The sequence below is a fragment of the Ooceraea biroi genome, chromosome 3 (assembly GCF_003672135.1).
Source record: "Ooceraea biroi isolate clonal line C1 chromosome 3, Obir_v5.4, whole genome shotgun sequence".
In the NCBI taxonomy this organism is placed as follows: domain Eukaryota; kingdom Metazoa; phylum Arthropoda; class Insecta; order Hymenoptera; family Formicidae; genus Ooceraea; species Ooceraea biroi.
In genome coordinates, this window is record NC_039508.1 from 9,796,047 (window position 1) to 9,811,121 (window position 15,075).

The 15,075-nt window shown below is 38.1% G+C and overlaps 1 protein-coding gene across 2 annotated transcripts; it reads right to left on the reverse strand.

Moving 5' to 3' along the window:
* Positions 1 to 79: 79 nt before the first annotated feature.
* Positions 80 to 14,126, reverse strand: LOC105276853. 2 transcript variants are annotated; one of them, XM_011334794.3, is made up of 5 exons: positions 14,008 to 14,126; positions 7,202 to 7,499; positions 6,146 to 6,450; positions 5,798 to 6,001; positions 80 to 5,586 (listed from the first exon to the last, which is right to left on the reverse strand). In XM_011334794.3, exons 2-5 carry the CDS (start codon positions 7,494 to 7,496, stop codon positions 5,548 to 5,550), a joined length of 843 nt encoding a protein of 280 aa, XP_011333096.1. In that variant the 5' UTR covers positions 7,497 to 7,499; positions 14,008 to 14,126; the 3' UTR covers positions 80 to 5,547. The 2 variants fall into 2 exon arrangements, with proteins under 2 accessions (XP_011333096.1, XP_026824220.1); XM_026968419.1 differs by having other exon boundaries at positions 6,146 to 6,468.
* Between the last annotated feature and the right edge of the window lie 949 nt (positions 14,127 to 15,075).

Genomic DNA, 15,075 nt, shown 5'->3' on the forward strand with positions numbered 1-15,075 from the left:
TAACGCAAAGTTTGTACTTTTTTTTTTAAATACTTGTTGGATCAAATAAAAGATGGGACAGATGGAAACCACTTAAACATTTTGATTGAGAGACATATATTTGAAAATAAAATATAATCCAATAGAATATGTACACATACTTGTGAAACATCTGCTATAATACGTAGTACACATATACATGGTCAATCAGCATCGCGCTTTTTCTTGGTATTAAAGTTGTTGATTTCGAAACTTTCGAATTGAAGATTTCGCAACTTAAGAGGAAGGTGCTTCAGTAATACGGTATTGATAGTTTTCAGTTTTGGATTGATAAAAGTTGGAAATTAAACATTTCCAGTTATAGACATGCGAATCTTATTATCTGAGATGTCAGAGGTTAGGTTGATTTCGTTACATAATGTAGCCAGTAAATTTAATTATATAATACTGTCGCTATATACAATATAGCATAGAGAACACTATTGTAAAATAAAAATTATAAAAAGTAACGGCATTAGAGATTTTTCTTAAAACTAACTAAAGTATTAGCAGCAAATTTACAATCAGAAAATGCGCGATATTCGGGACATTATATACATATATTTAAATTAGGTGACATAACGCAACAATGATACATTCATCGGTGCACAACAGTACATTTTCTGGCTACCGAGTACAGCATATTTTTAATGGTAAATTAATTTACTGAGCCATAAGCATTAATGAATTAATATATAATTTTGTTTTGGTTTTTTTTCTTTTGCTCTTGCATTAATTTATAACGCGGGAAAAATGCAAGATTTTTCACGCTGGAAAGGTGTGTATGCGTGTATCTATACATTTATTACAGACAATTCTATTATTTAATTTAATGATTAATTTAAGTAAATCAATCCTTTATCAGTTACCAACGCTAACGAAGTTTTTACGTGAAGTATTGTTGCCAATTATAGATACGGTACACTTTTTAATACGCACTTTTCACATCAGCGTAATTATTACTTAACTTATATCATATCAGCTTTTAATTAAATCTCTTACATACGTAAAATCACAATAGCTTAGAAAGTACGCAGAAATAATGATGTATCAAGCACACACACATTATTGAAAATAATGAAAAATATAACAAAATATCCAAAACACTACAGTACACTTTTGTTATTGTGCAAAATATCGTTGTTATATTATAAATAAAATGTGCTTCACAATGAAAGAGAGAGATGGTGCATAGGAAATTTTACACTAAAATTATTTAGCGCGATAGACGAAGGCAAAATGCCGGGATAAGCATGTACGTATTTATTTTCGTATGCACGTTTGGTTTTTTTTCTTTTTTTTATTAATATTTTTTTAAGCCTAAGTCTTCAATAGGAGATATATTTTATCATTAATTATTGTCTGTTATTCCTTAAAATTTTTTATAATTATAAGTAGATATAATTAGTATCTTTCCCATCCCTCCCCATAATATTAAAGTTTCTATGTCAAATATACGATGATAAAGTATTGTTTCGTTAATTCATTGAATATGCATTGCATATGCACAAAGTTATGTGCACGCCAGCTACATATGTATAGGAGTAACACTTATGTACCTTAAACAATACGCAAGTCTTTTATTATAGAATTATCGTACTTGAGGTACGTACTTTTCTTTTTCTCTCTCTCACACACACACACACACACACACAACACGCACACATTCTCTCTTTTGCTCTCTCGCCTTCTTTCATTTGAAAGTATCATCTATGGTTAATTTATTGTCATATATTATGTAGTCGTGTGTGGCAATTTTTACTATCTAAAATAATAAAATATATATATAGATAAGCACACTGTGAGGTTTCAAGAGTTTAGAGAGAAAGAATTCAAGCAGCTGCATACTCGCTTATACTGGTTCGTAACATTTAATACTGTTTTGCAACAGATAACGTGATAGTCCATTAATATTTATGCCATTACTTATAAAGACGTCACGTGGTTGATTTGTTTTTTACAACGCAATTAAAAACTTAATATTACATAATAATTTTGATAGAGACAAGATTACACTATATCTCTTCAAGTTGATCGACTCGAAATCGGTCGTTAATACTTGTGCGATAAATACATACATATACAATGTACGAATACAAAACATGCATGTAACACGTTGATACGTTTAATATTAATATCCTTATTTCAAAGTAATAATAAAGTTTCGAGCGTGCAGCTTGCTCAAGTCTTAATCTCGAGATTGTTCGACCAGTCTCTAGTTTGTAATCAGGCACTGGGTCTCAACTAAGAACCTCGGCCTAAATAACGGTACTTAAAAATAACTAATCTATGATCGAGTACTGTAAGTAACAGCCTTTCTTGAAAAGTGCTTCGGAGAATAAAATCGACGGATAGGATCAATCGAATAATTTATAGCTCACTCGATAATTGTAAAGTTTATACAGATTATATAAATTATAAATTATAATTATAATTATTATTAGCGCAAGCTAATTGGTACAAAACATGTATCTATATGTATAATAATGTGCGCGAACATTTCTCCCCGCGCGCGGAACTGGAAATAAAAAAATAAATGACCGAAAATAAAGGACCGAGTACATCAAACGAATATTCTTTATAAAAAACAATTGTTTCTGTAGATCCTCGACTTTTAACATATTTCGATTGCATTCTATTCAATCAAGTTTTATTCTAAACATATTTTCAACTTTCATATCAACACTCTAATTTTTTCACCAAAGGACACAATGAAATATAGAATTTTCGATATTATAGGATGCATTATCGTCATTAACCAATAATGTAGATGTATAACTAACTAATAATGTATATAACTATAACGCGCATTTATACACATAACTAAACACGTATTTATACACATAACAGCTTAATTATACAATAAAGAATAAGAATGCTACCACTTAATCGATCAGTGTTTATAAAAATTTATCAAAAATTGCAAGATAAAATGTAGATCAAAGAGTAAATTGTGAAATTGTTAGTTACACGTCTGTACATTTTGCATCTGTGTGTGTGTGTGTGTCTGTGTAAATAATAATAATACATTTTCACATAGATATATGGCATTCAAATATGCAAGTATAAAGTCTTTTGCAGTCAGAATCGTCATTTAATATGAAATTATTATGCACATGATATATATGTATATGTATAATAAAAGATATATATATATATATATTTTGTATATACATATATATATGTATGTATGTATATATGTATATATAGATAGATAGATATATATCTTTTGCATCAACTACAAAAGCCGAAGGTGATTATTTCTTCAGCATGAGCTACGGAGTAAGCCACACAAATATATGTCGTCGTCTACGCAATTTCAAGTTTTTATTAGATTATACAAGAAAGTTTTACATTTATTGTCATCGAGATGCCCTCTTTAACCCTTAATTGTTTGATCATCATTTGCTATAATGCAGTTTCGCATTGTTAATTATAAGTGACAAGTAACTGCAGATTGTTTTATTAATTGTAATTAATTAGATTTTATAGTGTAAATTGCGTAAAATGTCGAAAGGCGAACGACAAAATTTTACATTATTAATATCGCGTTCAAGATAATATGATAAGCGATATACTCTTATATATCGATTTTCATATGCACTTTTGAGTTTATCGCAATTCATACAACGTTAATGAACATTTAAACATTTAAGGGCCAAGATTGCTTGCACGTACAATTAACGATAATTACTTTTCGCACAAAGCTTTCGTTTTCCCTTCATTTCGATCTACGAGATATCAGGAATAATCATTCTTCTTTTTTTCCAGATTTTTCTCTCTTTTCGCTTAGACCGTAATGTAATTGTGTATTCATCAGGAACACAAGAGTATAGTGTACTCACAAATCTTTTCTTAAGAGTAATTATTGTCTTCCATTTCCAATGCATCGGCACTACATGTAGTGCATTTCGATGGATTTATCGTGGAATATGCTCTAAAATCTCTTAAATTGAGTTAATATACAATGTCAAAATTTGTTAGATATAAGTCTTGCTAGTTTATTGTCCAAGAGTATTTTGTAATGTTGTAAATGAAGGAAGCCAGGGTGCAACATTCTATTTGGCACACCTGCAAACGTTTACATGCAAACAGCCACGGGAAAAGATTTTGCCAATTTTTATTTTAAAATCGAGTATCGAACCGTATAGCAAATTTATATATATATATATATTTATCTTTCAGGCTATGTGTGTGAGATGAACCGATAATTATACGGCATTCTTTACGAGGATAATCTACAGTAATCAAAATTACTAGCAAATTTACTCTTACTACAACATTTAAGTAAATATTATCTCATTTATTTATTATCAAAGTCCTCTCTCTCTTTCTCTCGCTTTCGCTCTTTTTCTCTACATGATTCCTAAACTTGTCAAACTTGAAGGTAGCGAAAGATATTAAAAAACAATATTAAAATTTGAAATTAACACTGTAATAGTTTGAGACGTAATATCCTAATATATTGAATACATCGTAATTAAATCGATCCTTATAACTTTAAAATTTTTAATTTCCAAATGATATTTCTTGAGACGCCATTAAAACTTTACACGTGGAAGCTGTGAATGTACCAACTATGTACCAACCATACATTGAATCGCATTTGCGCTTTGAGATTTTTCACCAAGTGCTTGACTGACTTTTCCATTTTTTATTTTCTTTTTCCTTTTTACTTCTTTGAAAATTCGATTTAATGTCTTGAACTAATTCGCAATTCTTTTCTTGCAAAGGATAGAGAAGCAATTCCTTTTTTAGAGAGAGAGAGAGAGAGGGAGGGAGAGATCAAGTCGGTGAATGTTCCATTTCTCTGTCAAAGTGTCAAATCCATTTAAATATGATTTTATGTTACCTCATATGACAGAAGAGCTTTTTCTCTATCATATTTCTTTGTTACATTTGTTGCATTCACCTTTCAATGACTGGAAAAGAAAGCCGATGAAAATATGCAGGAAATTGCGTTTCAATGCGATGCGAAACATGTGCAGAAATATGAAGATATGAAGCGCCGAAAAATACATGCGCAATGTCAATACGATCAACCCGATATGCCTCAATGTATAATGCATCTCATTTGATATTCGTATCAGAGATACATGTGCGACGTTCCGATACATTCCGGGAGAATGAATTGAACTTTGGACTTTTAACTTGACGGATAGATGCTCCGTAACTGAAACTGATTTCTCTCGCACTGAGAACTTGAAAGATCTCTCGGTAAGAGAGAAAGCGCACTGCGCGCAGTTTTACACGCTTGATAAGGTTTTTCCATATTGGGCAATATCGGGTTAAAATACATTTCGCGTCTACACTTACATCGTTGATATCATAGACTTGAAAGTTTGCAGAAAGATCCAGAGCCTCGCGACACAAAGAAGATTATCTTGAGACGCGGCGAGTGAGACGTTGCTTTACGTTCGCGAGAAGCGGCTGGCTGCAGCTGCATCGTGTAGAACGCGGTGACAAACGCTAGTATGCATGCGGCAGTTTTCGGATTTGTACCGTTTCTTCGCAACAGTTCGCAGCATACTAAGGTGATACGTATTCTCGCGAGACAGGTCCGCTCCTCTGCGAAAAGAGTTACGTCAAGTGTGTCAAATGATTCAATCTCCAGCTTTAAAGATGTTGCAAACGCGAGCATAAAACGTACATATATATAAGATAATCAAATATTGTGTGTGTGTGTCCAGAAATGTGTTAAAGTTGGGGAATAATAATATTGTGACACAAATTGGATTTGTTGTTGCTGCTGCGAGATACAGGGGCGTGAGTTACTTACCGACCAAGCCATACTGAAATTAGGAATGTTCGAAGCCGAATAACGTCGCTGATTGTTATCGTAATTGACTTTTGGTGTTATTTCGTAGACTGGGGGCATCGGGTCGAAAAAATGCTTTGGCAGCTGTTGTGCATCTTCTTGTTCATCGTCCGTACTCTGTTTACCGGCAATTTCCGTTTCCATCTGTTCGGCAACATGTTGCTCCTGAAGCACACAATTGTTTAAACGAGTGTTATTGATACGATCAACGGACGATAGACGACTATTTAGAAATTTTGCTTGAAAACGATCGGAAAGAAATCGATCGCCGATAAAGCGGTGGCACGTGAAATACAGTCAGCGACCGACCTGTAACTCGCGTGCCCTCTCGGCCTGAATAATTTTTTTGAGCGCCTCGAAACTGCCGGATTGGGGAAGCTGCGACTTTGGAGGTGAGATACCGCCGCCAACGCGAAAACTGGTGATGCGACGGTTGTTCGGCGTGAAACGATTCACGGTACCGTACTGCCGCGAAAACTCCTCAAAGGCCCTTGTGCGCGATGGTCCTCGCATCGCGTTTCGCCATCTGCTTCCTGCCGGAGCCTTGTGTACCATCCTTCCGTAGATCGGTGCACCCCCGGCGGCCCGGCTACGCGGCCGTCCGACGTGTCTTCCTGCAAACGCGAACGTTTCTTTTTTTGCGTTAGTGTGCCTCGCGTCACGTAACATTAAATGTTTATAACGTAAATGTCCGTTTTTACGGAAATTTCGAGAGAAAGCGAGTTGAATCGATCTCGTCGTTTCAACTGAGAACTGAGACCAAAGAGAAAAGAAAATTAGTTAATTTCAACTTGCGCCTGTGTTAATTGCATGCGCGCTGCGATTGCCGCGATCAATGAAACGTAGATACGGACAAAGCTCTCGACTCGTTTACAGCGGTACCGAGTTTCAAAGCGATAGCCAGTCAACGTACTCGAGCTCCCGATAATTAGCCTGAATCGTGTATACTCGTTAGCGTAAGTGGTAAGTGCTGGTGCGTACGAGTAAAGTAGTACGCTTGACTCACATGCGCATCGCTTATTTGCAAGACGGTATTGCAGTCTGTTCGTGTAGATTTGCGTCGCAACGCGTGAGTGAGCGATGCTCCGTTCGTTTGATCGATGTGCAAAATTGATAAAACGCGTGCACGTTTCCTTCCCTTGTAACGAAACCAAAATGAAGCGAGCGTCCCAGTATCATTTACGACGATGAAATTACAATGAATCATACGACAGGACATACACACAATTTGGAACGACGCCCACGAGAAAAAGCAATTTTCCTCACAGGCGAAAAGCTCAAGGCTCTGTTTTCTGAGGCTTTCAGAAAGATTTCGCTGAGCTCTCAACACCGTGTGTTCGCGCTCGGGAGAGTGTAAAGGCTCACCTCGGTATCCCGGGGAAAATTTAGTGCGATCGGGAAATGCGACGTTGTGCCATACATTGGAATAGAACGGCGGATACATCGGATATCCGTTGGTGGTTTTAGCGGCTCTGCTCTGTCTCTTCGTATACCTCCACATGGCGCGTAGCTCGTCGCACGACGGCTCGGTCAAGTCCACTCGTTTGTCCCCGATGTCGCCGTTACTTCCTGGTTGCGGGTCGATGTATCGCATACCCGCGATAAACGACTCGCTTGTACACGTCAGGATGAAAGCGATCCATACGGCGGCGGTACGCATTTTCTGAAATTCGAACGAAAATCAGTTACGAAAAACATCGATTTTTGACGAATCGATTTGACAATCGCGATACGTGTCCGTTTTTCGATTCGTACCTTTCATCTTTCGTCTTTCGGCCTCGGAAATCCACGGACTGAGCGCGCAGAGCAACAAGCTGTTTACGCCAAGTTGCACGTCTGCATTAATTAAGTACTAGCGCGCGTGTCGAGTGTCGAACCACCGCGATTCGAGAAAGCTCGAGTACTTTGATGACACTTGTCATCGAGAATCGGATCTTCGGATTCAACTTGAGTTTCAATGAAATATAAATTGAATCCGGGGATCACCTACCGTAGGCCTATCGTAAATATCAGTTTTGCCTCTCGATGAGTGACTTATTGACAAATAGAATCAGAGGATTCGGTTTTCGGTTTGATTGTCTTTCCAACACCGAAATTTTCAGCACTTTTCACGCGCAGCTTGCAAGAATCAAAGTACGAACGTTCGTAGAAATATCGAAATGTTGAAATGTCAAGGTTCACCATTATCCGTTACTGAAAATTTTTCCTCATTAATCAGAATGATTCTGATCGTCAATCAAATTGCTGCAAATCGTATTTTGTTGCTTGATGACAACACACAGACGGAGTAATTTCGATGCATCGAGCATACGCGCATTCAACAGAACGGAATTCAATGTCTGCGGATACCGTACCGTATGTGGGAGTACGAAATCCAATTAGGGACAATTAGCTTCTCGCGAAATGCATTTTAACCGCGCGCATCATCCGCGTATCGTTGATTCGTTCGATCGCGGTCGGTTGATCGAACGATCGATAGAATGCATTTGGAAAACTATAGGCGGAACGTGCATGCATCGAGGCGATGAAAAGTGTAAACGGAAACTGTACGTTGCCGCGGAAGTTCTCATTGTTCCGTGGTGCTGAAGTGAGAAGCTGAGATCGAAGCATCGCGCTCTTATTATTTGCAGAATAAGGATAAGATGGTAGGCTAATCTCCTCTCACTCGTACGTTGGTATAGTAACCAACAAATAATTCGTGAAATGCAGTTTATGCTACTTTTCCTAATAAATCGCTACTCGCGTATCTGCAAGCACGGATCTGGGATATAATACAATTGCGATGCACGTACGCGAATCAGTGCTATTTTAATCGAAATTTAAATTTGCTCGTGCTCGAAAACTTTTATATTCAGTTGACAATTTAGCCATTGTATCGATTAGACAATATCCGCTTCTTCGTACAACATGTTTGTGATGTTTGTGCGCTGTGTGATTGTATGCATATGCACCGCTATTGAAACGCAATCGAATTACTCGGCGGGTCACTGAATGTTATTGCACTTTTGCGGATCTCATATTGTCCTACATTTCCATTCATAACATGTGAAATTCATTTTTGCATTTTTGATGATTTCTCATCGATGAGCGTACAGTGACAGTACAGTGAATAACGCTGTACGTTCATTATTGGATTTTGTCAGAATTTGGCACATTTTAACGGAGTGACACGTGCTTTTATCGCGCTATGAAGCGATTTGGACTAAATCAATTGAGATATGAGAGAGCAAAAGAAAGAACAAACTCGAGTAAGAAAAATAATATTGCAGTCAAATAGTGAGTTTGTGGAATATATATTTAGTATTTAGTCTAGTCAGGAAATAGGAATACTGACAAATAATATATTATTCAGATAATAGAACAAAACACTTTCGCACTTTTTAATCTCGCATGATTTATGAAAATGAAAGTTTTGCACATAACAAGTAAATCAGACCGATCATATCTTCTGTTGATCGTGAATTGAAATTCTGAATTTGCATCGTCCCTTTTTCAATATCATTTTACCTCATTTTCTTTTATTATGAGACATTTCATTTCCAATTACAATTTTGTAATTGCAGTATATTCGTAATATATTACCAGAATTGCTAAACATTGTAGTGTTTTGCAACATTGCTGTTGACGAAAGTTAATGTTATTATACCATGAATGTAAAAGCGCAGTACGTTTAAAATTCCTGGAATTTTCCGAGATAAACGATATATAAATTTATGTTTTAACACATATTTGTTAGCTCGATACAATATACAAAATATACATATATGCCTACAGAGAGAGAGAAAGAGAGAGAGAGAGAAAGCTAGACATAATTAAAATCTGGTTAGTGCTAAATTCGCCCGCCTACGCACATTCGCTCTCTTTCAGTCTTATTTGTCGATGACAGATGGATGCGATATACACGATATTTGTACGATGAAATTAGGTCGCAAAAGAAGAATTACTTTATTACATAAATTACTTTAGGTCTGCCTGTTGTTCACGAGATTTTCGTAATTAATTTTACGAGCCATTTCTAATTGTCGAATATCATCATGATTCGATCAAGAATCGTAGAAAGCATTAAATCGTAATAAGTATTTCGCGGCAGATTTGCAGGAATCGTCCGTTGACTCTCATCTCGTGAGAACGAGAATTGATTGACGTCTCGACGAGGATAAACGCGCGAGGGCGAGAATATTGCAGTCCTTTTCACCTATCCCGGAGAATCGATCCTTCATTCGGCCGATTCATCCAGGGGATCGTCTTTGGTCAACAGACCATAGCAATTATCGTTCGAAATGACCATTCGAATTCTATCAAGCTAACAGAAGCCACTTGGAAAAAATATCCATTGCAACGTTAAAGACTTTCTCGTTTTCCCAAAAAGGCAATTTTTCAAGTTTCTTCATTTCCTTACTCGATATCACATTTTTTTTCTCTTTTTGTCTTCTATGAATGTAGAATGTATTAGAAACGCTTGTACATGATTATAAACTGTTTTATTTGATGCAACTAATTAAATTTTCGTATTTATGTGGAATAACTTAACGCCGATGCACGCTCTCTTCTTAAACAAAATGATATACGTTGAAATTACTAAAAGTGCAAACAGAATGCGATGCGCTGATCACGTTCGCTTTATTTGCAATGTATTTAATCGAGAAGCGTTAGAATACACTCCAAGCGACACGTGTGAAACAATCAGAAAGCACAATGCGTATATCTGAGATGCGTTTGAACGTTGTCGTACAAGGACAGGAAAATGCATCTCTTATCTCCGTCACCGCTTGATCAAACGTGGGAGAATAGTTACGATAAATTAAACGCTTGAGGCGTGTAAGATTGAATTGAATAATCAAGTTAATGGAAGATTAAGACAAATTAAATAAAAAGCTCATTTTTCATGAAAATGGAAAGTAAATGCTTGGATTTTGTATCGCGTTGTACCGTGTATATACAGTGCTTGCTAAAACGAGACCTATCAGGTGAGAATGAGACTTATTTTCTCATTTTCAATTTATTCTTAATACGCGACCGGATAGTTAAAGCATATCCAATTTTATTTTACAGTTGTATCTAGTGAATCGTTGGCAGCATCGCGGAAATAAAAGAAATAATTCGCATATTTATTATCGTCCATCACTAGAAACTTATTCTCTGATAATGATGCACAAGTTTACAATTACCTTTGTAAAGGATACTTGCCGTTTGACTGGCAATTTATTAGCCTTAAAGTTCTTTCACTCTCTCCTGAATGGTACATGGTGCCAAAGTTGTACAAGGCAAATTATTCCCTGGTGACAATTGAAAGATAGTTAGCTCCAGGCTGCGGCGCACGAGCCTAAAGTCAAGTAATACTTTGTATAAGCCACACGCGACCAACTCATGAGTATTTGTTCCCCTACCGTGCGTTAGAGGCAATCTGTCTTGTTCTCCTTGTTACAATGACACTCGCCATTTGGTGCAAACGTGACATGCATAGCCTTCGTGGCCATTTGCACTATCCAGTATCCGCTCGATTTACGCGAATAGATTGGATCTTTCAGGGCAAATATATCGAACAATACGGGATAACTGTCAAAGTCTCATAACTGACAAACTAGTTTCCGTTTGACAGACGAAAATATCTCGTTATTATTATTCGTTTTGATAATTCATGTTTGCAACATGTAACACGTCTACACATGTATTATCCAATTTATTTCTCTTGTTGCTAACGTGCCAGGGAATGAAAATTTTGCAAGATTAGAAATTTCAAATAAGATACATAAAAATACGGAGGTTTTTAAAGCAGATGTACGCCACGGTACATGAAACGATACATAGATATCGATAGAGGGAATCGACAGTTATGATATCAGATCTGATCTTTGCGCGGTCTTTTCACCATATCTGCACGCAATAAAAGAACTCCTACGTCCGGACGACGTGAGGGCCCTGGATGATGAATGTGCTAAACAGCACGTCAATATAAAAGCGATAACGATAAATGCTGCGAATATTCGAATCCGTGAATCACATACGCCTCCGCGTACCAATACAATCGTACATCTCTCGATTTTGATCCTCGCGTTTTGACATTTTTCAGATTTTACAATTTTACCCGTTAGATTTCTATCGTCTCCATTTCTATATACATCATTTCTATTCAAATGACGAAACCGATGCGATAACGATGCACTAAATTAATATTCGCAACGCAATGCGAATAATCCGAGGATATGTGAATAAATGCAGCAAGCAGTTGGACACGAGCAAACGTTCTTTCATCAATGTATTAATACGCGTTTTAACTCGTTTCTTAAACTCGTGCGAACTAGGTGAATTTAAGTAAAAGGTAGCAATTCATAAATACTTGAAAATTTGAATGACAAAATAGGAAAAAAGCAATTTGTTAGGTAGAAAGGAGATGAAAAAAGACGTAATGTTTCTTTCCCGAGAGCCCTATTCGAGCCTAGGCGAGGCGCGTCAAAATAACATCTGTGAATGAAGAGAGTGCAACAAATGAAATTTGAATCCGACCAAAGCCGGTTTACGCAAGTATTCGTATAGGAGAAATTTTTTGTCGAAACAATTATTTTAAATGCAGTTTAATTCTTGCATCGCTTCGAACAGAGATCTTGTCTCTGAAGTTGTAAAAGAAGACAGCGTTATTAAATCTCTCAGGTATCAGTGAGAAAAACTTGTAACGTCAAAATATCAATATCATTGCAACCGTATTACCAACGCGCGTATTACTGTAATAATAAATTTTCCCGCTAAAGCACACATTTGTGCGATTGATCGCGCAAATGATCTTTTATCCTCTCGCTCATTATTGGCATTTGTAATAGCGTCGAACGCAACTAATCGAAATGGGATCACATGGCTCACACGAGAGCAACGTTACTCTTGCGCGGCTGACATTTTGAGAATATTGTCAGTCGTCATATTAAACTAACATACCACGCGCGGATAGTATTATCGCATTTGACTCGTGTTTATTCATTACATCGATACATACCGCGTCCGCACACAATTTAATCAAGTTAAACCATGATTAATGGCTGTGACAGCAGAGCACATAATTAGGATGCAAAACTCATCAGCGAGTCATACGCGTGTAAGTCCACTGACGGGACCCACTGCTATTTGCGTTTTCGCATTTCTCTTTTCGAGCTTGCACGCGTATGTTGCGCTTACGCGCGAGTGACAAGTAGACTTTGAGGAAGATTTCGTCGACTGTGAGTGAAATGGCACATGTTGAAAACTGCGCTAACATTTTTCACCGTACGCGCGCGATCTCAGTGGCTTTCAATTCCAGAACCGACCTACTTCCGCGAGATTGCACCGAGAGAATGCGGTGTGTGTGTGTGTGTGTGTGTGTGTGTGTGTGGGTGTGTGGGTGTGGGTGGGTGGGTGTGTGTGTGTGTGTGTGTGTATGACGATGAGACAAACATTTAACAATTATTCATATGATTAATCACGCAGAAATATTCTGCTATGTCGAGAAAAGGAAAAAAACTTTTCCATTCGCCTATTATGAAATAACGCTAAAGTTGCACGTTGAAAGAGAGCGATATTCAACGTCCATCGTATTACATATATGTTTTCACGCAGTACGTCTCGCGTTTCACGTCGTCTATACGCCGCTGTTCTAATTCTCCCGCTCTAATTCCGAGAGTCTCATTAGAGACAATTACATTCCTCCTCGTCAGTTTAGGATCCCGACGCCCTTCCTCGAGCGTCATCGCCTCTGCAGTGGCACAAGTGGCAGATTGTGCGTCACGGAGAGTAGCGCGTACGCCTAATTCTCATCAATCGGCGACGAGCGCGGCGCGAAACGCGCGTTATTCATGGATACTCGGAGTGCTTCGTGCTTCGTGCTTTAATCTTGAAGGGATATCGGTTCTCGATCGGAGATTGAGAAATGATCTCTCTAGTATCACAACTTTGCTGTTTTACCCTGTACATTCTAATTTCACTTTTAAAAACTCGGGATAAATGTCCGAATGGTTGTCGGCGATAGAAACGACACGTGAAACACGAGTGTGAAAACAGATGTGTAGCAAGAGTTGGAGAGGAAGAGAAGGGGAGAGAGAGAGAGAGAGAAAGGAGAAAACGCCGGAGAATGTACAAAAAGGAGAACGAAAGGACCCGATGTAGAGTCGGCGCTGGATGGTGAATGAACGAGAATTGGATTCACTAACCTGGCCCGTCCCTATGTCCGTCGAGTCCGGAAACCGAGGAGCAACTGAGAGAGGTGGTAGCGTCGAGGCGACTGTCCGCGGCTCCACTGCCTTGGCCGTACGAAACCCACCCCCGCGATACCTCCTCTCTCCGCTACCCCGTGAGCGGTCCTGCTATCATGCCGCCGGGGTCCCTGTTCCTTTCACGAAGCAGGGATGTTCCTTGGACTTTGCTCTCTCTCTCTCTCTCTCTTCCTCCTTCTCCTCTTGTTCCTCTTCCTCTCTCTCTCTCTCTTTCTCTCTCTCTTTTTCTCTTTGCTGTTCCATTATTCTTCCGCTTTCTGTTCTCGTTACTCGTTCTCACGCTTCCCACTCTGATTCTTTCATTTCTTTTTCGAAAGGTTCGAAGACTTCACCTTCGCGTGGAGGGTTTCTCTCGACCCGCCAACCCCTCTGTTGCGCCACTCTACCGCTCAATTTCCCCTTGAACACCATCCTACCGACGAATGTACGTCCGGGAAACTGCACCCCTCTTGTCAGTAACGTAGTTGTCGATAGAAGAGCCCTCGCTCGAATTTTCTGCTAATGGGACATCGCTAGTGCGACATCATGGTCGATGATCGATTGTTTAATTATCTTCTTTCGTCTGAGACGTGGATAAATTACCGAGCAATTAGAAATGCCAAATTACGATCAGTAGCATGCAATACGTTTGCTTCGTTCGATTAATTTCTCACAAAGACGCATCATCGAAAAGTCGATTGGTTCATAATAGGAATTTTTCAGTTGCCGACGTGACCGCTAAGAGAAAGAAATAAACGTGACGCCCATTATCCATCAGTTTTTTGAGAGAAATCTGTGGAAAATTCGAGAAAAGTACTCTACATACGACGTACGAAATGTCAAAGGCTAGTCCTCGCGTGGTTAGACGGACTTAATATTTTTTCGCCCACGTATCCTGACCAGGGCGTAGGAAAAATGTCATTGTAGAAAAAGGATCGTTACTAAGACCGTTACTAAGAATTACTAAGACGGACATTACGGGATTAAATATTTCACAGAAAATGACATACATGTTTTTTTTTTCTT

What these genes read in the sequence shown, in the direction of transcription:
- LOC105276853 (XM_026968419.1), bottom strand. Translation starts at nt 7,496, where the DNA reads ATGCGTACCGCCGCCGTATGGATCGCTTTCATCCTGACGTGTACAAGC. An exon ending in AGAGGGCACGCGAGTTACAG is followed by an intron (nt 6,002 to 6,145) that starts GTCGGTCGCTGA and finishes TGTGTGCTTCAG; the next exon opens with GAGCAACATGTTGCCGAACA. An exon ending in ATTTCAGTATGGCTTGGTCG is followed by an intron (nt 5,587 to 5,797) that starts GTAAGTAACTCA and finishes CTCTTTTCGCAG; the next exon opens with AGGAGCGGACCTGTCTCGCG.